Source organism: Gymnoscopelus microlampas, assembly GCF_963454915.1.
Source record: "Gymnoscopelus microlampas genome assembly, chromosome: 17".
Lineage (NCBI taxonomy): Eukaryota > Metazoa > Chordata > Actinopteri > Myctophiformes > Myctophidae > Gymnoscopelus > Gymnoscopelus microlampas.
This window is the reverse complement of record NC_139954.1, coordinates 40,915,758-40,937,705: the sequence shown is the minus strand read 5'-3', so window position 1 is coordinate 40,937,705 and position 21,948 is coordinate 40,915,758. Positions and strand designations below refer to the sequence as shown.

At 41.9% G+C, this 21,948-nt stretch overlaps 1 protein-coding gene across 1 annotated transcript in view; it reads left to right on the top strand.

Annotated features, from left to right (window-relative positions):
* Positions 1-16,572: 16,572 nt before the first annotated feature.
* Positions 16,573-21,948, top strand: part of cps1 (carbamoyl-phosphate synthase 1, mitochondrial) — a gene marked incomplete at its 5' end in the record, with an annotated part of 84,353 nt that continues 78,977 nt past the window's right edge. Inside the window, one exon of the mRNA XM_084084274.1 lies at positions 16,573-16,701. Coding sequence (XP_083940400.1) covers positions 16,573-16,701 — 129 coding nt within the window. The remainder of the gene's footprint in view (positions 16,702-21,948) is intronic.

Here is a 21,948-nt window from a genome sequence, read left to right as displayed (position 1 = left end):
GGTGCGTCAATGAGTGAGTGAGTGAGTGAGCGAAGACTAAGAGAGAGAGAGAGAGAGAGAGAGAGAGAGAGAGAGAGAGAGAGAGAGAGAGAGAGAGAGAGAGAGCGAGAGAGAGGGGGCGAGATGGAGAGAGTTTTGAATATTACATTACATGGTGTTGCCATGTACAGTAACATGGTTCTTAAAGGGGAAACACAATATTGGCTAGTTATGTAACCTCTTACCTCATAATTTTCAAAACACACTTAAAGCATCAAAGACAGGCATGGTAATTAAACTCTGACACTTATTTTTGTTGCCATTTGTCAGTTGAGAAATTCCCTGCTGTTGTGTCTTCTCTGACTGTGGCCGCCTGTCAAAAGTCACTCTTTGAGTTAAATGGCCATAAATTAGGCAGTGTGTCACCTAAACAGAGCTGATTGGAAGAAGTGGGTCAGGTCAGGTAGCAGATTTAGATTTCAGTCTCTCATGTTCATATTTCCCAAGCACTATTTATGGCAACAGTGAAAACCAAAGGCACCCACTTCGTCTTTTGATTATTATTATATGTATTATTATTATATTTTTTCTTGAAACACTTACTGTATACTGTGATGACAGACAAAGAAAACTGTGCCATGCTAACTGACACTAGTATTGTGTAACAATAGTATTGTGTGACAATACTTTGCATCATTGGCATGCAGAAGATTGTCCAGTGAAAGAAATATAATAATAATAATAATACATACATACAATTTATATCACGCTTTTCTAAGTACTCAAAGTCGTTTTACAAAACAGAAGCAAAATAAAAACAACTTTACTAGGAGAAACTAGTTAAAAGGTTAAAAACAATAGTAATAAAGGTAAAACGGGGGAAATATGATTTATTTTGTATTTTTGTGTTTTTCATACTCAAAGGACCCACAGATTTTTTTCCAGCAATTAGGAACGTGCCCAGCCGTGGGTGATGCCTCCAACAGTTAATTGTCCCATGCAGTCCCTGTACTGTAGCTGTCTGGTTGGATATTGAGTGAGAGTGATGACCACCATCATCACATCACTATAGCCTCTGAGAATGTGGAAGTTACCAGAAGGATGAAATCTAATGTGGAGCGTTCAGCTGCCAACGACCACTGACCCAGGGCAGGGCTGCCTAACAGTGCAAATTCTGTCCCCCTTAATTCTTGTCTATATCTGTCTCCAAGTGGCAGTGCTAACGCCCCCCACCCACCCCTCCTCCGTTCTGCCAGGGCCCGGTGGTGAAGCGGGGACTGGGATACATTCCTCCACACTTTTCCAGCCCATTCTCCCTCCCCACTAGGTTTTTAGTGACCCCATCTCAAGGGGGGCACGCCAGAGAAAGCCTCATTCCCTCAGCTGTCAGCCAAGCTCGCCTCCTGGCATCCGACATCACCTTTTCCAAGACTGACTTTCCCTCCCCCCTCCGCCATAGAAACCTTGCCCCTCTTCACTGCACCTGTCCTTGGAGTCAAATGCTCCATTCTAGTATACTAATGGGTTCACCAGCTTTGAGCAAACAAGTATGGAGGCATAGCATGGATTTGATAAAGATTAGCTGACAGGATGTGATAATAAGGACTTTCAATTTCAGTATGGATAATGCTAACTTTGTCAAGGTTTGAATGGAGCAGGGTTGGAAGGTTTAGCGTCAATTATCCATTAAGGACAGCTTTTTCAATACAATGACATATTGTCATTTGTAATGCCAGTGTCTCATAGTCAATACAAGTATGTCCCACAAGAAGTCACCCAAAAGCACTCTCTGGAGTGATATTCTATATCCAATGTTTGTCCCAAACTTAAGTGACTTGATGCCAATAGTCTAAATACAGTATGCTTCATCACGCTGGCAAGGAATCGTTCTAAGTATCACATTAACATGGAATTAATCGCCTACACTAAGCGTCTTGAGTAAACATGTTACTTATTCATAAACAGCATTGCACACCCCTAGCGGCAGCTCCAGGCATGAGGTCAAATCTCGGACCCTCGCTGGGGGGGAGGTGACTTCAAAATTTACAGTAAAGGGCAATGCAGGTTTACAAGTCGCATGCCAGCTGTGGCTCGATTTCAACAAACCGCCCAGAAGATCCAACAGCCTCGATCCTTCCAAGGGGTGGTGAGAGGTCACACAAAGCTGTGCTTTTGGACACCCCCAGCAATCAGTGGTGGAAACGTAACCAAGTACATTTACTCAAGTACTGTGCCTATAAGCATCATTTTGAGGTACATTTAGTTTACTTGAGTATTTACATTTTTTTATGATTTGGCATCTTTAGTTAGTTCTTTGCAGATTTGGATGATTATTACAAAACATACATTAACAAGTTAAGCCCAATTTTATACTAAATATAGAAAACAGCTGATCTACAAGTTTGAGCTTGTACATCTCAGCTATTTTCTAAAAAGTTTGACACATTTTGAAAACATTTAGTATGTTTACTTTTGGTATTCATTTTGATGCCAATGCTTTTGTACTTTTATTCAAGTAAAATTTAGAATACAGCCTTTTACTTGAAACAGATTTTTTTAATATTGTGGTTTGCTGCAGAGCTTGTACAACACAATGACACACAATGCACGCTCCTGTGGCAGCACTTTTGTATTGAATATTTTATTAAAATCTTTACAGCAGTACAACGAGTTAAAAACGACAAATGGATGATCCATAGTTTGTGCTCCATGGAGAGACCCGGTCCGCAGACTCCGCAATCACACGATGTCCATGGAAACCCATGCGAAATCGGAGACACAGAATATCCGGGAAGCTGGTCCCCAGACGCTGAGTTAGTGACAGGCCTATAGGGCAGGAGTCTTCAACAGGGGGGTCCTCAGAGTTACTACAGGGGGGCTGCCAAATCTTTGTGTGATATGATTTTTTTTTTTACATGAACCACTTGAACCCTAGTAGCATCCCTTTTCTAAGGAGAACGTTATCCAAAAATAACAGATCTACAAGCTCACAACGCCTCGCACCACACGACGCTGTGAACTTGTAGATCTGCTATTTTTGGCAAAGAGGCATGGGTGTAGAGGGAAAAAAGAGCAGACCAAGTACCTCTATCAGCTAGGGGGTCCTTGGCTTGAAAAACGTTGAAGACCCCTGCTATAGGGCATAGCATAGGACATAGCAGTGGCTACAGGCCACTGCTTATACTACAACAAACTTTGAAAACCGCACAAAAAAGGGTATTTATTAAAAATAGTATCATATAATTAAATATTCAAATCTTTTTTGACACAGACTAAAATGTTTTACGGTCATGATTCACCAGGAGCCTGGATTGGCTTGGTTCCAGGCTTAAATAATAATTTATATTAATATTTTCGGAAATCTCTACGGGTGAAAAACTAATGGGTTTACTATCTGTAGCACCACAACATGGCTGCCACTGCTATGCCCTATGGGGGGATTAGGATAGGTGATGGCGGGGGGGTTGTTTAGGGGTTATTTTGCACACCAGAATGTCTGGGTCCCTTTTCTCTCACCTCATTACGGAGCGCTCTGGCCACAGAGGAGGAGCAAAGCGAGTGGATTTCATAACATTACTTCCAGGGCCAGTTAAGGACATATATTATTTAAGCGATTTAGCTCTCTGCATTACTCTTCCACTCACAGCATTTATCATTAAGATCTAGAACGGTGGTTTTCAACCCTTTTCATATGAAGGTCCATCATTTATTCGGCATTTGAGCCACGGAACCACCGTTTGATGAGATTTAGACTCTCAGACCCAAAACTTTGAATATGGTGTTGTCATTGGATAAGATTGTTTCCACAATTCCATGCTGTATTGATGTTGGTACCATAGGAGAGATAACAGGCAAACGTCTAATCGTGTAGACTTTTTGTAAATTAAGTAATGCAGATGTTTAACAATAATTTAACTCTTGAGAGCGTAAAATGTCCCATTTTACGCTCTCAAGATTTAAAGATCTATAAGGGTCCATTTGGTTACCAACTCATTTAGCTGGGAACCATCTGGAACCCCCTCAAGGACCACTGATCTAGAAGCTTCCCTGGGTGAGTGTGTGGGCGGGAGCACAGAGACCTCTCATATTCTAGACGCTACTAGCTTCATAATATTGGCCCTGAGAATGGGAGTGTGTGAGAAGGACCAGGCCCCAGGCCATTAGGATGGACACACAGCCAGTCCACATCGTGTTGTCTTCCAGGCCTCATGTGACACTGGTTCTCAAACTAGGGGTCTGGGGACCCCCAGGGGTCCTTGACAGGGTTCCACAGGGAGATTCAAAATGACGAACGGTTTAAACACATATGCTCTATTTTTTCTTATTCTTTTTAATTAATAATTGCTGATCTACGTGTTGTGTATATTTTCGAAATATTTTGGCAAATCTTCTCTTACGGGAGTCATCCCTCCCTGGCACACAGTATTTTCAGATGGGGGTCCGCAACCAAAAACATATACATATGCGGAATTGCGCATTTGCGAACCACCGGTTGCAGGGTCTTTTTTATGAGTGCATTATGGCATAAGACTATTAAGATTGTAGATGCTCCCAGGTCACTGGCCTTTTTATTGATTGATTGATTGATTGATTGATTGATTGATTGATTGATTGAATACTTTATTAGTCATAAATCTAAACATCGTGTGCAACAGTCAGACATTAAAGCTAAAAAGATAACACAAAACCTGGGGACTTGTTTCCGTGTGTGTGTGTGTGTGTGTGTGTGTGTGTGTGTGTGTGTGTGTGTGTGTGTGTGTGTGTGTGTGTGTGTGTGTGTGTGTGTGTGTGTGTGTGTGTGTGTGTGTGTGTGTGTGTGTGTGTGTGTGTGTGTGTGTGTGTGTGTGGCTGGCTGTGTACGTGTGAGGGAGTGTGAGAGTGCTTGCTTTGCAGGCTCGCTGCAGGGAAGCCACTGAAAACATACTATGTGGCTTATCTTGTCACCCATCCCTACAGTCCATCTCCACTGTCACACGCGACAACGACAAGGGTCAGACAGTCAACTATGATGACTAGAGAGTAGGATTTGGACTGGTTTTACACACACACACACACACACACACACACACACACACACACACACACACACACACACACACACACAGGTTTGCGTTACCATACTCGTGAGGACATCACCTATTTAAGAGGTTACGACAGCAGCGTACAACTACTGTAAGTATAGATCAAGCCTAAACATGTTTTTTAACCATAAAACAACCACTTTTCTTGTGATGACACAGCAAATTATCCTCACAATGTCTTATGAACTCATGTTCAACTTCCCTTGTGTGGGGCGGGTACTTTCAGACCTCGCAAGTATACAGTAGCAATCCAAGTACACACACTCACACACTTTTTTGCTTCTCTGTTCCCCTGTCAAACCCATCCCCCCCGCCCCCCGCCCCCCCCTGCCTGCCCCGTCCCCCCGGGAAGTCCAGGCTGCTTCCAAAAGGCATGAGCCTGTAACCTAGCCTGCAGGGAACAGATGGAGGCTATTAATAGAGCCCCAAAGAGAGGTGTGAAGTTTCTTGGGATTTCTAAGAGTGGGGCCATGGCTCCTTGAGGGGGGGCTGATGCAGCCTCTGTGGCCCGCGGGCCGCACACACACTCTGTCTGTCAAAGAAAGCCCTCCACCGGTACAGACAGGGGATTAGGCAGAGGGCAGGCTAAACAAAGGCCCTCGCTGCCCTTTTGCTTTGTGTGTGACCGTACATTACTGCCGAGGGAATCCCATACGACCTTCTCCCTCTCACCACCAGTGATTTCTGTCTTCCTCAAATGCATGTGGGTCTTCAAAAGGGGTTCCGGGACGCGTGTGTCCAAATGACGCCGCACTCGCCGGCAAAGCCTCGCCCCTTGAACCCAAACACGCCCCCACGGCTCCCCCAGTTCTCTATAAGCCTATCTATTATAATGTTTTAACTCAACAATAGCTGCAATAGCAGAAAGATGATGTTAATTAATTTTAAATGCGGGCGTTATATAGGCTACTCCATTCTGCAATGTATTATTACGTTGGGTGGCATATAGACCTACTTAATATTATCCTACAATTTAATGAGACTAAACAGCGGCGCAATTACTTCAGACTAAACTTGCATTCATTAGCAAAATCGTCCATAAGAGAAAGGGGAGAAATAATAACTGTGAAAGGCAGCAGCAAACGGAAGAGTGTTTTAAAAGGCGATCTAAAAGAACTAAGAGTGGCAGCGACCTGGCGCTTATGTAATGTAAGTATAAATATAAGAATTGCATCGCGTCATCACCTTGATAACTGTGTTAGCCTATGTTCTCATAGCAAACAGTGAGGTCAGACGTGGGGGCGTGTTTGGACACATCGCTGTCACTCAAGACGGTCGTGGGGGCGTGTTTGGGTTCAAGGGGCGTGGCCTTGCCGGCGAGTGCGGCATAATTTGGACACACGCTTCCGGGACCCCTAGGCTTAGGGTGTCCTCAGAGTTACCACAAGGGGGGCGCCAAATCTTTGTGTGATAGGAACTTTTTTTTGTATACATCATCTACTTAACCATCTACAAGCTCACAGTGCGTAGCAGCATGACGCATTGTGACTTTGTAGATCTGCTATTTTCGATGCGAGACACAACGTGCAACCAAGTCAGGTGATTAGAAACAATTCGTATTCACTCTCTGAAAATATACGTAACTTTGAGTGTCACGTTGATTGTACGAGAAGTGTTCTTCTGCCAGGAGATCTGCCTGTCTGTCTGTCTGTCTGTCTGTCTAATCTCGCAAACAACTAGGCCGGACAGCCTCTCTTGTGCACTCTGGCAGCAGGTCAAGGACCTCAATTCTAATATTTATTTATAACTATTGTAATTTGACAAATTCATAATCACAGAGCAATCATCCCTCCAGGCTATGGGAGATGTGTTCCGCCAGGCTATGGACCGGAACTAGCCAATTACAGCAGGCTATGGGATAAGCTACCCATTGCCCGAAAGTGACGGTGGCGTTGCTATACTGTGCATGAACACACCCAGCCGTAAATCATTACAGCAGCTGACTAAAGTGCCTGTGTTTATGGCCGTCAGCTATGTTTTACAAGTTGACCTATTGAAATGGATATAACAGATAGGCTGCAGAACATGCCAGCCTCTTCGTACTGACGCACGCACGCACGCACGCACGCACGCACGCACGCACGCACGCACGCACGCACGCACACACACACACACACACACACACACACACACACACACACACACACACACACACACACACACACACACACACACACACACACACACAGTACTATGGTCTGATGGAGCACTGGCCGAAAAGCACCAGCCTGATATGGCAAATAAAATTCCGCTGACTTTTTTCACCTTTTTTTTTTGTAGTTTGCCATGCTGTTTTAGGCTTGGAGTAGTCAATGAAACACATTTGAAAAGTGCACAGTTGAAAATATTTACTTTGTGTTTTTATTATGGACATATAATCCATATTTCAACAAGGCTTGCAGTGTCTCCAGGACTTAGGAAAGAGTGACTATGCTGGTCTTCTCTGCTACTCTGTATAATTTAGCCACTTGCAACTGTTTTGTTTGCTGCTTTTTCCTTCTACACTGAATCTCGTCCCCAGAAATATCAGATCTACAAGATCACACACCTTGTGAGCTTGTAGATCGGCCCCCCCCCCCCCCCAGAATAGTGGGAGTTGGGGGTTCAAGTACCTTACCTGTCATACTGTACCTGTGCGACCAGGTGCTTTAATTTATTGCCTTGAATACACGGGGAAAGGCAATAACCTCAGTACTGCCCTCTAGTGTTGTGTACTATGTGTTTATGTGTGCACTATGTGTTTATGCCCATAGCATCCTTGTCCTCAGAGGTAGGGCAACTCAACAATATCCTTGACAATCTCGACAATCTTTAAAAAACCGATGATCCCAGAGGCATCTCTCATCTGTTTCATCTCAAGGCACCAATCATGTGTTTGGAAACCTGGCAAAAGGAGAGGGACAGAGAGGCTGCCGCGTCTATTTTCTGCCCCTTCTCAAGCACTGTGAGCGCCCGAACCATGCACTTGCGACCGCGGACAATGTCCTCTCTCCCACCCGTGGTGCAGACAGACACTATAGCTCATTAAGGCCTTGACCAGCCAATAGGCAAAGGCGTTTTTAAAAAAAAGTCACTAATCACGAGACACCCAATAATAAAGGGCCATACATTGCACAGGCTTCTCATGTTCTCTCACAATCATCGCCCAGCAATGTTTCCATCTTGTGTGAGTGCCGTTATTATGGACAGAGATCTTTTTGTGGGGCACTACACTACTCTCTGAGAATAGAAACAGTTAGGGCCACCATGCAGCTAGCTAGGGACAGAGCTCATTAGCTGCTGGCATGTTTGTGTGAACTGCTCTATTGCCTTTGCCGCTGAGCCCTGTGAAACCTGTCATTTAGTGTGTTGACAGTCTCTTCCCTTCCTAGAAATCAGCTGTTTCAAGGAACACATCCTCTATGCATCCTACTGTATGTTGTTGCTGTCGGACAGAAACCTCTTATCTCCAAATTCTAACTTTTTGTGTTTTTTCTTTTTGTAAATTAACGCCCTACTTGATGATACTACAGTGTCACACACAAAAGTATTAAAAGAAGCAGTGATACAAGCTCGAAACCCTGCGTGAAACGCTGTGCGAAACGCTGCGCAAAACGCTGTGCGAAGCGACGCGTTTTGAGCTTGTAGATCTTTTGCTATTTTTGAATTTGAATCCTGAAAAGTTGAATTTGAATCCTGAAAAGTAACAGTTGTTACCATCCGACAGAGATGATATACACACACACAATAAGGACGTTATTTAACCACTTAAACAGTCTATACTTCGTAAACTTCTATCGTGGTCTGCTCTGTACTTGCTCCCCCCCCCCCACACACACCAAATCAATTTGCCACAAGGCCACAACTGCCATTTCTTCCGAATATTCCCACCAGACCAAAATGGGTCTATAGGCTGCAAGTGTCAAGTGGTTCATTTAGTATAAATAATGAGCCATTTTCAAATGGCTACATAAACGTATAGAATGACACAGTGTCGTAAATGACACTTCTATTCAACGCTGTGTTTCAGTGTCAAACACAGAAGAGGAAGTGATCAATTCTTGGGGGGGAGGGGCTCCCAGCGGGGCCTCCCTGACGCATGTGTTGCATGTCGTCGCTGTCGGGTGTCCAAAACCCTTTCTTTTCAAGAAAAAAAACCATGGATCAAATGTAGTTATTATTTTTTGTTTTTTCATTGGTTACATAAAACCCACGGACTAAAATTGACTGTCAGTGCCTCTTCTCACCTCTGTTTCACATTCATTTGTTCATTCATGTATTAGTTCATTCAATCAATGTTAGAATATCAATCATTCTAACATGAGGACTCATGTCTTGTGAATGTGCATCAAAAAAGTACACACTCATTTCACTGCTCTAGTGTAACTTGATCCTCGATCAATGGACCCTTGTTGTCCATTTTTAAACTCTCTGAGTTAACCCCTTGAACCCTACTGTCACTATTCTGGGCATGTCATAATAGGCAACATTCTGTGAACATAGCAGATCTACAAGCTCAACAATGCGCTTTAATGCAAGCAACACACTGTGAGCTTGTAGATCGGCTATTTTGGGTGAAGAGATTTGAAAAAAGAAGGGGGACCAAGTATAGACCCCTGGGGGACCCCAGGCAACAAAGTATATTGGGGGTTCAGGCACCCCCAGTGGTCCTTGATGGTCTATGGTCAAATACATGAGGTCCTTTGAAGTCCTTGACATGAATGAAAAAGTTTGAGAACCACTGCTTTAAGTGTTTCTCAAGTGGTTTGAAGACGGGGTGCCGTGATTTTCAGTGACCCCCCCCCCCCTAAAACATAATCATCAGGTATTATGGTTATACTAGGAGGAAGATTTTTTTCAAAAAAGTGTACAGAAAGTGTTAAAATTATGTTTTTATGTGGACACGCCTCCAGTTTATTAAGTATACCTGGTTCTCACCTTAGCACCTCCTCTACCACCTTAGCACCACCCTAGCACCACCCACCTGTCCTAGTCCTTCCTTCTCCTCATGCCCACACCTGTTGTGTTATGATAATGAGGGGGAGGGTATATTTTTACTGTGTCATTAAAGTGCTGTTTTTCTATTGGCACGTTTGACCCTCAAGGTTTCAGCCTCCAGGAAGAAACTCAAAATAGTTAGAGAAGACATAAAACACCATAAAAACACCAAATAAGAAAAAGAGGTTGCGCATCAACAGTGGGTTTTCTCAGTGGAGTGCTAGACCCAAAGTCAGTATACATATCAAAAAAAGGAATTTAAAAAAAATCCAAAAAGGTAGCACATCCAAAAATGTCAATTAAATGGAGGACAAATTACTCACATTTCCACTTTTTTATTGGCACACCAATAAAGTGAACGCTTACGCGTTTCGGCTATGAGCCTTCCTCAGAGCATAAAAACACCACCAGGGGGCTTAATGAAGTTCTATCAACCTCATAGACACATGAAAAACAGAAAAAGTGCAAAACCATGGCACCACCTCTTTAAGTAATTAACACTCTTTGCTGTGGAGTTGCTGTGTGGGTCTAAGGATACCCAAACACAGATCAGAAGCAGGCGTGACACATTTTGATGCAGTGGGAATATTGCTTGGCTTCTCCTATTTCTTCATCCGCAGCCATTTGGATGCTCTCTCGGGCTCAGTCCTATGAACAGATGGCTACTGTATACCCTCTGACAAATTCAGTACTTTTACTTTGGTACTGTAAGTACATTTTGATGGCAATGCTTTTACTAAAGCATCGCCATTTTAAACTAAAGGCACATTTTTAATACAGGCATTTTACTTTTTATATTGCAGTATTGCTACTTTTACTAAGGAAAAAATATCTGGATCTAGATACAGTAGAAGGAAGAGAGGTGATGGCACACTCAAGTACTGGATTTATTCAACAGATGCTATATCATGCTACTCCCTCTCCTCACTTCACTGGAAGGAATTCCATTGGCCTGGGACTTTCGATCCATCATCCCCTGGGGCTATTGTATGAGTCGTGACTTTCCTTCCCCAATGCTATCTGTCACGCTAGAGGACATTTTGTCACTTCACCTTTCATATCACATTATATAATTGCTACATTACCCTGTAAGCTACACTAAATATCTTCGCCACAAATAGCCCATCTGCAAGCTTGTGAGCTTGTAGATCGGCATTTTTTGGCCGAATGTTCTCTACAGAATAGGGACGCTAGGGTTCATGTGGTTGTCTCATCGCAAGGATAGTATGCCAACCATGTTTGGTCTGATCTCCACCTCTGTGCGAGCCTTTATTTTTCATGTTTCCCATGCATATGATACCTTGTTAACATGTCACTTGTCACCATGTCTCTTTTCATCTGTCAAATGGAATGCATCAATTATTATTTGATTGCATTCCTGTTTCATTTGGCTGAGTCCTGACTCATGGAATTCACTGCAGCACTTAGTAAGCAGGCTGAAGAACGCTTTCTACATGCGTCATGTCTTAGTGTAAATCCGTCACAGTTTTTTTTTACTACAAGCATGGCATCTGAGTGATGCTGCAAGCCTCTTCTCCTTGTAACATATAGGCAGTGACGGCTCAGGGGGGGCCTGGAGAAGGCTTAGCCCCCCTAAGCCCACCCTCCCCACAAACCCAACTGTGATGAAAGATATTTATGGAATAAATAAATAAAAAATATATAAATATGTGAAAAACAATTGACTGACTTCTATGTAAACCCTATAAAATCATACTTTTTATTTATGGAATGATGGATAATGCTGATAAATGATCTTTGCTACACGGTGTAGGATCATTGAATCTCGTTTGTTGTATTAGTATTATTCATTATTCTTTGTTGCCAAAATTCATTAGCCCCTGCCCCCTGCTCTAAAAAAGCCAGCCCCCCATAGCCCCCCAGTCACAATTCTCTGTAGCCGTCACTGCATATAGGCCTATATATAGTGTCACATAGGACACATGGTGGCCATTTTGCTCTCACATCATTGTCGGGTGGGTGGGAACCCCATGGGGTGGGGTTTCCCACAACCCCCCTCCCCGAGTATGACGTCGCGTGAGAGCAAAATGGCTGCCGTGTGAATATGGTCAACTACCACTTAGCACTTCACTGCTTACTCCCTGCAGCTGTGTGTGGCTGGCATGGGACCAGTGTTCTTTTGATAATTCCATTACACAATGAGACATTTCTGTAATACTGTTGTGCTTAGACCGGCCAGGTTTTCTCCTTCTGATATTGCTTGCAGTAAACATGATTAATTTAACATAATAATTGTATTTTGGTGTTTTCACTGTTTGTTTTGGTTGCCCCAAAACACCCCTGTATAGCCTAGCCTACCAAAACAAACAGTGAACACATCTAAATACAGGGAGAAGGTTTCTGCAGATGAACACCATACTACTCCAGTGGCTGATGACTGCTGGTATAGAGGGGAACAAATGTATTTATTGTTTGTTATGTAAACACAGGGCAAAGTTACATACTATGCTTTTTCTTTTTTTATTGGTCTGACTATTGAGGGCCACTGTCTATATGACAATGTTGTGGTTGAGTGATACACAATAAAGTACTCTGAATCTTAATCGGAGGAAACATTATATCAACACTTGTGGCCTTGCCATAATTCTTGTTTCCTCCATTATTTCCAAAGTGTAGGAGCTGTGTAGGAAGTGTAGGAACAGCGCTGGATAGTAAGTACATTACAAGTACTGTACTTAAGTACAATTTTGAGCTACTTTTTCTTTATAAGGGCATTTAAAATGTTCAATACTTTATACTTCTACTCCACTTCATCTCAGTTTTTATTCTACTACAATTATTTGAAAACTTTAGTTACAAGTTACTTTGCAGGTTTATATTATTTATTATTACAATAACACATATCCTAAGCCCTATGTTATACTTTCTACTATATTCTTTTGAATACTATTCAAAAATAGCCAATCTACAAGCTCAAAAATGTTGCACCTCTTGAAATGTTATATTTGTGGATCTGCTGTCTTGAAATTGATTTGAACAATGTGAGTATTTTTACTTTGGTACTTTAAGTATTGTGATGCCACTACTGTTGTACTAATACTCATGTACATTTTCAAATACAGAATAATTTCTAGATTGTGATATTGTTACTTTTACTTAAAAAAAACGGAGTACTTATTCCATCACTGTGTAGGAATAGCCATCATTGCTTCCGCTTGTTGTGAAAAGTAACATAATCCCTATAACTGCAGCATCCTAACTGATCACTAACCACTATGGCACAATGGTGGGTACAATCAGTCACACAGCGTAAAGCTGGCTTGACAGAACTTCTGACTGTAGTATTCAGGTTAGGTCAGCCATTGTCCACTAGGGGTCACCAGTGCTCTACAATAATAAAAAGAAAAGGGATAAATATAGATGGGGAGGTTGATGTTTTAGATTTTACTGACAGGAGGAGACCTACATGTGTAGGATTTCACATGCTAGGGTCTAGGGGCCCATACAAATAAAACTTAACACGCAAGAGATGTGTAGAAGCCATGCATGCATGCATGGCTTCTACACATCTCTTGCGTGTTAAGTTGTATTCATTCATTCATACATACATACATACATACATACATACATACATACATACATACATACATACATACATACATACATATATTGATTTGATTGATTGAATACTTTATTAACAGTTTGCAAAAAGTACAGATGTACAGTTATACTATCATGCTAAAAGGATAACACAAAAAGACCTGAAGGCTTGTTTCCATTGTGGTCCTGTGTATTCAATTCATCATGACATATAAAGACATACAATACTATACAAGAAATCATCAATATAGGAGCAATAAAGGTATATTTACAGAAAAACTGTTGGGGGGTCATTTCTTTTGGCAGGTTCTCTTTTAGTGCGGTTTTGAAAATGTTCAAAAAGTGCAGTGTGAAGTATATGAACTAAACTAAAATGAAGAGAATAAATAATACAATTTCAACGTCTAAATTATTGTTGTGAATTTAGTTGACCTCCCACGAGGGCCTAAGAGTCTCCCTCTAACTAAGGTTGGTGAGTGATGGTTCAGTTGAGTCATCGCGGCCGTGCAGAACAAGACGATACCAGGCAGTATAACACGACAAGTTGCAAAGTTTAATACACTCATAGAGCATTCGTTCTCAAAGTGGGGTCCGGGGACCCCCAGGGGTCCTTGGGGGTAACAGGGGGTCCCCAGCTAAACTAGTTAATATAACGTCACAATAATTGTAACCACTTTATCCATATTTTGCTTTGGCTATTAAAAAATAGCAGATATACAAGCTGTGAACTTGTAGTTTTGAAAACAAATGTATGATTTTTGAATAATACAAAAATAAGAGCCACATTTTAACACAAATCTCCACTTCTGGGGGTCCCTGGCACAACATATTTTCAGATGGGGACCGCGGCAAATTGAATATTATTTTGGGCGTCCTTGACATGAAAAAGTTTGAGAACCTCTGCTCATAAAGAATATAATACAGTACTGGACACATGACGGGACCAGAAGATATGAGAAATGGAAAAGAGCAGAATGAGTAGTAGTAACAAAACAAGATGCATATCATTGTGCACAGGACGTCAGTCTGTCTGATAACCCATTAAAACCGGGAAATCATCTGTCATTTTAGGTTTTAGCCATAGTAACTATAAGTTTTATCAGAAAACTCTCAGGATTTAGCTGGCCTAGCGGTCCGGACACCTAAGCTCCAAAGCAGCCTGACAGAGCTTCGCGAGTTTGAGTCCTGTTCCCGACGATCTTTACTGCAAGTCTCTCCCCGTCTATCTCTCCCTGTTTCCTCTCCATCTCTATTAAATCTATCCATACATTTCCTAGGGAATTATGGGCATCACCTCCTGTCGTCAGTGTGTCTAGAATGACTGACAACAGGAAGTGATGCCCATAATTCCCTCAATGCCCCATGCAACACTGGAAACTTGTGGATAAATAAAGGCAGAAAAGCCCCCAAAAATATCAACAACAAAAAAAAGGATTTAGAACAGTAGTTCTGAAAAATAGCAGATATATCTCACATGTCACTTCGTGCCGCGATACAAGCTTGTACATCTGCTATTTTTGAAAAATATTTAAAGTGTTTGAATAATTTTGAATTTCTTTAACACAAATCTTCTCTTCTGGGGGTCCCTGGCACAAAACATTTTCAGATTGTATATCAATTTAGTGGTCTTTGGCACAAAAGAAGTTTGAGAACTACTGATTTAGAAGGGATTTGTAGAATCGGCCTCAGGTCTTAATGGGGTAAAGCAGTTGATGCTCATGACGTGGTTCAAGTGCATCAGTAGGCCTATATGCTGCTTACGCAGATGAGAGTGAATCAACAAAGTATTTACTGGCCAAGCAGATGAATGTAAGCTAAAAATCTAGTGGGCTGCATCCTCCACACTTTCTGCCACAAGTCGTGGTATCAAAGGTTTGTTCAGGTCACAGAGAATGGGGGGAGGGGGGGTGGACTGGACTGGCTGGCTGGCTGGCTTATGGTTCCAAGTCAATTGTAGTGTGGTGTAGAGAGGTATTTCCTGATGTGACCCCGGCAGGTCACAGCCGGTGCGTTCAGACTGCTGAACCCAGCAGAGTGGCAGCAGCCAGTCACATTACAGCCTAGTCTTCTCTCCGCTGAGAGAGACACAGTCCTGCCACCGTCAGCAAATACAACAGCCACCAGCTCTAATCCCACTGCCATGGAGCCTCTCTCCATTGTCACACTGTCTGTCACTGCGACTGCTCCAGGCTCTCACTCAGTCACAAAGGAAAAAGACCCTAATGAGCACTTCACTCACACAAAAAGAAAAGAAAAAAAAAGTTTGCTATATAGGCATAGGGACTGTGCCGTGTTTCAATTTCTTTTGACTACCTCCATGTATGAGGTAAAAAAGTAAACTTAAGTAACTTTAGCCTAACTGTTAGCCTATACACCTCTTTCAGAGACTTATTTGAAAGCCACAAAGTTCATGGAACTTGGCCATTCTTGTTGCACCAGCCAGGAGACCCATTTTGACACTTGCCAGTTTATTGTAAACTAGGATATATATGTATTTTTTTTATAAAATAAAATAAAATAAAATAAAATAAAATAAAATAAAATAAAATAAAATAAAATAAAATAAAATAACAAACAAACAGAACAAAAAAATCGAATGTGCATTCGAATGTCCTAATAAAAACATGAATCAGACAAAAAGCTGCGGGCGACCCAACCAATCCAAACCAGATGCGCCACAAAAACGATGAGAAAAACAACTTCCTGTCAGCCAGTCAGTCTGGTCTCCGCTGACCCTCCTTCCCACGTCCATCTGATCTACGCTGTACACACACGCGGAGCAGCCCTAAAGCTCCAACAACCCCATTCATTCATCAAGCAAAAAAAACAAACAAACACAGTTTATGCAGCAAATTGACGACTCGTTTGGGAGGAAACTAACAACAACGCCAGCTTGCTCTTGTCGGGCAGCCAACTCAACCCTGGCACAAAAAGAAACATTTATTAAAAGTCAACTTCACCAGGACTACTAACTATGACCAAGATCCTCTCAGCCTGCAGCGTTGTGAGGTCTGTGAGGAGAGCATGTCTCCTGGGGAATGGAGCTGCTGCTGCTGCTGGGACCGCCTGGCGAAGACCTTCTGCTAGACTGTTCAGCGTAAAGGTATTTAATGACAGACTTACAGTACAATGAATGCACGGTTGTCTTTGAAATGCTTTAATCTGTTATAGTTGGTTTAAAACTAGCCTGTCATGTTATGTCATGAGTGAACTTCAACCTGGTGTTTGCACTTTCTCCCCTTTTGGTCCGTACATCTACATAAACGTTCATATTTCAAATATAAAGTGCTTGCCCCATGGCCATGGATGTTATAATGATGTACGGGCCCTCAGAAGTACTCGTATATTCCGTATTGTTCAATAAAAAGCATTTTAATCCGATTGGTGGCCATTTCTCCGTATTTCCTCCATGTGCTTTCAACTACGCGACCCTATCGGTTGGGAGGTGTATTGCACTCTGATACGTTAGAACTATGAAAAAATGGCCACCAATTGGATCAAAATGCTTTTTATTGAACAATACGGAAACTACGGGTACTTTTGAGGGCCCGTACAGTATTGTAACATCCGTGGCCATGAGGTAAGCACTTTATATTTGAAATTTGAACGTTCATGTAGATGTACGGGTTGTAAATGTAGAAAGTGCAAACACCAAGTTGAAGTTCATCCATGACGGTCGTGACAGACGACCGTCGTGTGATCCAAAAACAAACTTGTCTCCTGTTGCTTGCTCCACACAGACGTAAAGGCTATAGGCAACGTGTTGTTGCGTCAGTGGGGGGTTGTTAAATGGCAGCAGCCAGCAGTGGTGTCTCTACTGCAGATGTGGCCAGTGGTTCTCAAACCATATCATTTCAAGGACCCACCACTTTGGTCTGTGGCCAGCCAGTCATTGTGAACTTAGACAAAAGAAGTTGAAGGGTATTTTGGTATCCTATGCATTATGCCACAGACCCCCATAACTCAGAGAGTGTACACATGGAACCAAATGGACCTGTGGCGGTCCATTTGGTTCCATTCGTACACTCTCAGAGTTACACACCTGTAAGGGTCCATGTGGTTCCTTCCTAAAGTTCCTACTTCCTAAATATCAATAATTTTCCCGGGGACCCCCTGGAACCCCCTCAAGGGGGTCCCCGGACCAACACTTTGAGAACCATTGGCATATAGGCTATCCATGTCTGCTCAAAAGGAAGGAAGCTGCACAAAAGTCTTCCTTTAGTAGTTCACTTGTTAGACTCGACCTGCCATTCAGGATAGTAGGGGCTGCTAACCACAAAAAATGGCCAAATCGTTACGCGGCGGATAAAAGCACCAAATTTGATACAGATGTCCCTTGGGTCATCCTAAAACATCCTAGAAGGGGTGCCCAAAAAAATCTTAAACAGGAAGTGAGTTATGGACAAAATTCAAAATGGCCACCTAAACTGTTGACCGTTGACTCAAAAGACACCAAAAGAATCTCCAAAAAGCATAAAATTTGGCACATATGTCCCTTAGGTCATCCTAAGACATCCTAGAAGGGGTGCCCAAAGGAATCTGAAACAGGAAGTGAGTTATTGACGAAATTGAAAATGGCCGCCTAGTGTTGTCGATTGACTCAAAAAACAACTAAAGAATCTCATAAAAGCATACAATTTGGCACACATGTCCCTTTGGTCATGCTAAGACATCCTAGAAGGGGTGCCCAAAACAATCTTAAACAGGAAGTGAGTTATTGACAAATTTTAAAATGACCGCCTACAGTGTTATCGATTGACTTAAAAGACAACTAAAGAATCTCATAAAAGCATACAATTTGGCATACATGTCCCTTGGGTCATCCCAAGACATCCCAGAAGGGGTGCCCAAAAAAATCTTAAACAGGAAGTGAGTTATTGACAAAATTGAAAATGACCGCCTACAGTGTTGTCGATTGACTCAACAGACAACTAAAGAATCTCATAAAAGCATACAATTTGGCATACATGTCTCTTGGGTCATCCTAAGACATCCTAGAAGGGGTGCCTGAAATGATCTGAAACAGGAAGTGAGTTATTGACTAAATTGAAAATGGCCGTGTACAGTGTTGACAGATGATGCAAAAGACACTCATAAAAAATAATCTCATAAAAGCATGACATTTGGCACAAATGTCCCTTGGGTGATCTGAATGCATCTTAAGGGGTGCCCAAAAAAGGTTTTAATAGTCTCTCAATGGAAAACACTCCTCCCCCACGGGCTGCACTGCTACAACATTCAAATCGAGCAGTTTGCCAATCTGGCATTTGGTCCAGAAGCCTGAAAGCTATGCAATCTCTACCATCTCCTGACAAATATGGATGGATTAAAGTCGCTGATTCGTGGACACCTTTATGGACACTCTTGCCAGAGGCTGCCAAAGTTTGTGGAGAACTCAAGTGTGGCTGCAAAGCTGAGCCCTTCTGTTCGAGAAAGTGTAGATGCCGGGATGCTGGGTTACCTTGCAGAGCATTATGCCAATGTGCTGGTAATTGCGAAATGGCACACATGAATACATGTAGTTACTAAACACTAATCACAAAAAAACAGTAATGATCAAGAAGAAAATACATGAGAAGATAGAGTGTAAAACCAGCAAGAAGATGTAGAGTGCAAAATAAATAAGATGCAGAGAGTAAAATAAGAATATGCAGAGTAAGATAAGATGCAGAGTAAAATAAATACGAATATGCAGAGAGTTAGATAAATAAAGAAGATTCAAAGAGTAAAATAAAAAAAAATATGCAGAAAGTAAAATAGATAAGATGATGTAGAAATGAAAACAGAAGGTTGATGTAGAAATGAAAACAGAAGGTAGAGTCTGCATAATATGCAGACTGCCGTGGTCAACTGTTTAAACAGCCATTTAGAATTTCTTCAACATGGTCCCTTCCTAAAAAGTTTAATAAACAAGCAAACAAACAAATAAATAACCCCTTCTAGGATATATTAAGAAGCACTCAATGTACGTACCAAATGGTACACTTTTATGACGTCCCTTTATGTTTTCTTTTGTGTCAATTGCTTTAGGCGGTCACTTCCTGTTTAAAACCTCTTTGGGCACCCCTTGTAGAATGCGTTCAGATCACCCAAGGGACATTTGTACCACATTTCATGCTTTTATGAGATTCTTTAGGTATCTTGCATCATCTTTCACACTGTAGGCGGCCATTTTCAATTTAGTCAATAACTCACTTCCTGTTTCAGATTATTTTGAGCACCCCTTCTAGGATGTGTTAGGATGACCCAAGGGACATATATGCCAAATTGTATGCTTTTTGGAGATTCTATAGGCTTTTTGAGCCAATCGCCAACACTGTAGGCGGCCATTTTCAATTTTGTCAATAACTCACTTCCTTTTGAAGACTTTTTTGGGCACCCCTTCTAGGATGTCTTAGGATGACCCAAGGGACATGTGTGCCAAATGTTATGCTTTTTGGAGATTCTTTAGTTGTCTTTTGAGTCAATCGACAACACTAGGCGGCCATTTTCAATTTCGTCAATAACTCACTTCCTGTTTCAGATTGTTTTGGACACCCCTTCTAGGATGTCTTAGGATGACCTAAGGGACATGTGTGCCAAATTTTATGCTTTTTGGAGATTCTTTTGGTGTCTTTTGAGTCAACGGTCAACAGTTTAGGTGGCCATTTTGGATTTTGTCCATAACTCACTTCCTGTTTAAGATTTTTTTGGGCACCCCTTCTAGGAGGTTTTAGGATGACCCAAGGGACATCTGTATCAAATTTCATGCTTTTATCCGCCGCGTAACGATTTTTCACTTAGCAGCCCCTACTAGGAGGGACAGTACTGGGTTCCTTTGCATTCCTCTGCACAAGGGGTCTGCACCTAAAACAGGGGTTCTCAAAATGTATCACGTCAAGGACCCACAAATTAATATGCAAATTTGACCGCGGACCCCCATCTGAAAATATTTTGTGTCAGGGACTACCTATATACAATTTTGTATTGTTAAAATGTTTCAAAAATATTCCAAATGTTTATTTGTTTTTGAAAATAGCTGATGTATATAGGTTGAAAAAGGTTAAACTGCTTTGATGCTCAAAGGCATTACAACACTTTGCTATGTGTTTACATAACAAAACAATATATATATATATGTATATGTATTTATTCATTTATTTATTTATTTATTTATTTATACAAATTTCCCTCTATGCTAGCAGTTATCAGCCACATGCAGAAACACACTGCCCTCTCGCTGTATGTTGGTGTTTTCACTGTTTGTTTTGATAGACAGGGACTTTTTTTGGGCAACCAAAACAAACTAGTTTGGTGAAAACACCGAAAATACAGCGAGACGGCAAGGGACCTCCTCTTTCCTTGGTGTTTCGCCTTGATCACGCTTAAACCCTAACATTTAACTTCACTAAAACTATGCCTGAACCTAACCCTAACCTCACAGAAATAATGCCTTTACCTAACCTCAAAACCCTGTCCGCCTGGGCGAAACACCTGGAAGAGACATCCTCCCAAGAGAGCAATATGTTTCTGCAGGTAAACAACACTACCGCACTACTCCAGTGAAAACATGTATATCATCTCTGTCGGGTGGAAACCTCATATGTCCAAAACTGTTACTTTTCAGGATTAAAATTCAAAAATAGCAAAAGTAGCAGATCCACTAGCTCACAACAGGTTTTTGCATTTCGAGCTTGTGGATCTGCTACTTTTGATGCTTTTGTGTGACACTGTAGTATGATCAAGTGGGGCATTCATTTACGAAAAAACACAAAAAGTATGGAGATAAGAGGTTTCTGCCCGACAGCAACGATATATTGTTTTGTTATGTAAACACAGGGCAAAGTTACATACTAAACCTTTAACACATTTTGCAAGGACCCCCCTAACGGATCTATTTGGTTTAATTTGTATACTGTCAGAGTTACAAACTTGCAAGGGTCAATTTAGAACCCCCTCAAGGAACCCTGAGAGTCTCTGGATCCCACTTTGAGAACCAATGAACACAGGAAAGCTCTCTGAACCTTTTGCTAAAAAACCCGGGACAACACTCTACACGTCCCAGACTCTTCTCTCTCCTGGCTCCCAAACTGTGGTACAAACTCCCCTTGAAGTCAGAACTTCAGACTCACTCCCAATTTTCCGCCGTAAGACTCACCTCTTCAGATTCCACCTCACCTCCTTAGCCCTTCCTGCCAGCCTTCTGCTCGACTGATGCTAGCGACTGACCAAGATATGACTACCATGCAGACATACCGAGGTCATTCGTTCACATGTTGTTGTTACAACAGATGCTAGGTTCTTGGTTTATCTGAGGCACTACACTGTCTCTCTGAATTGTATATGTGATTACCTTGCTTATTGTAAGTCA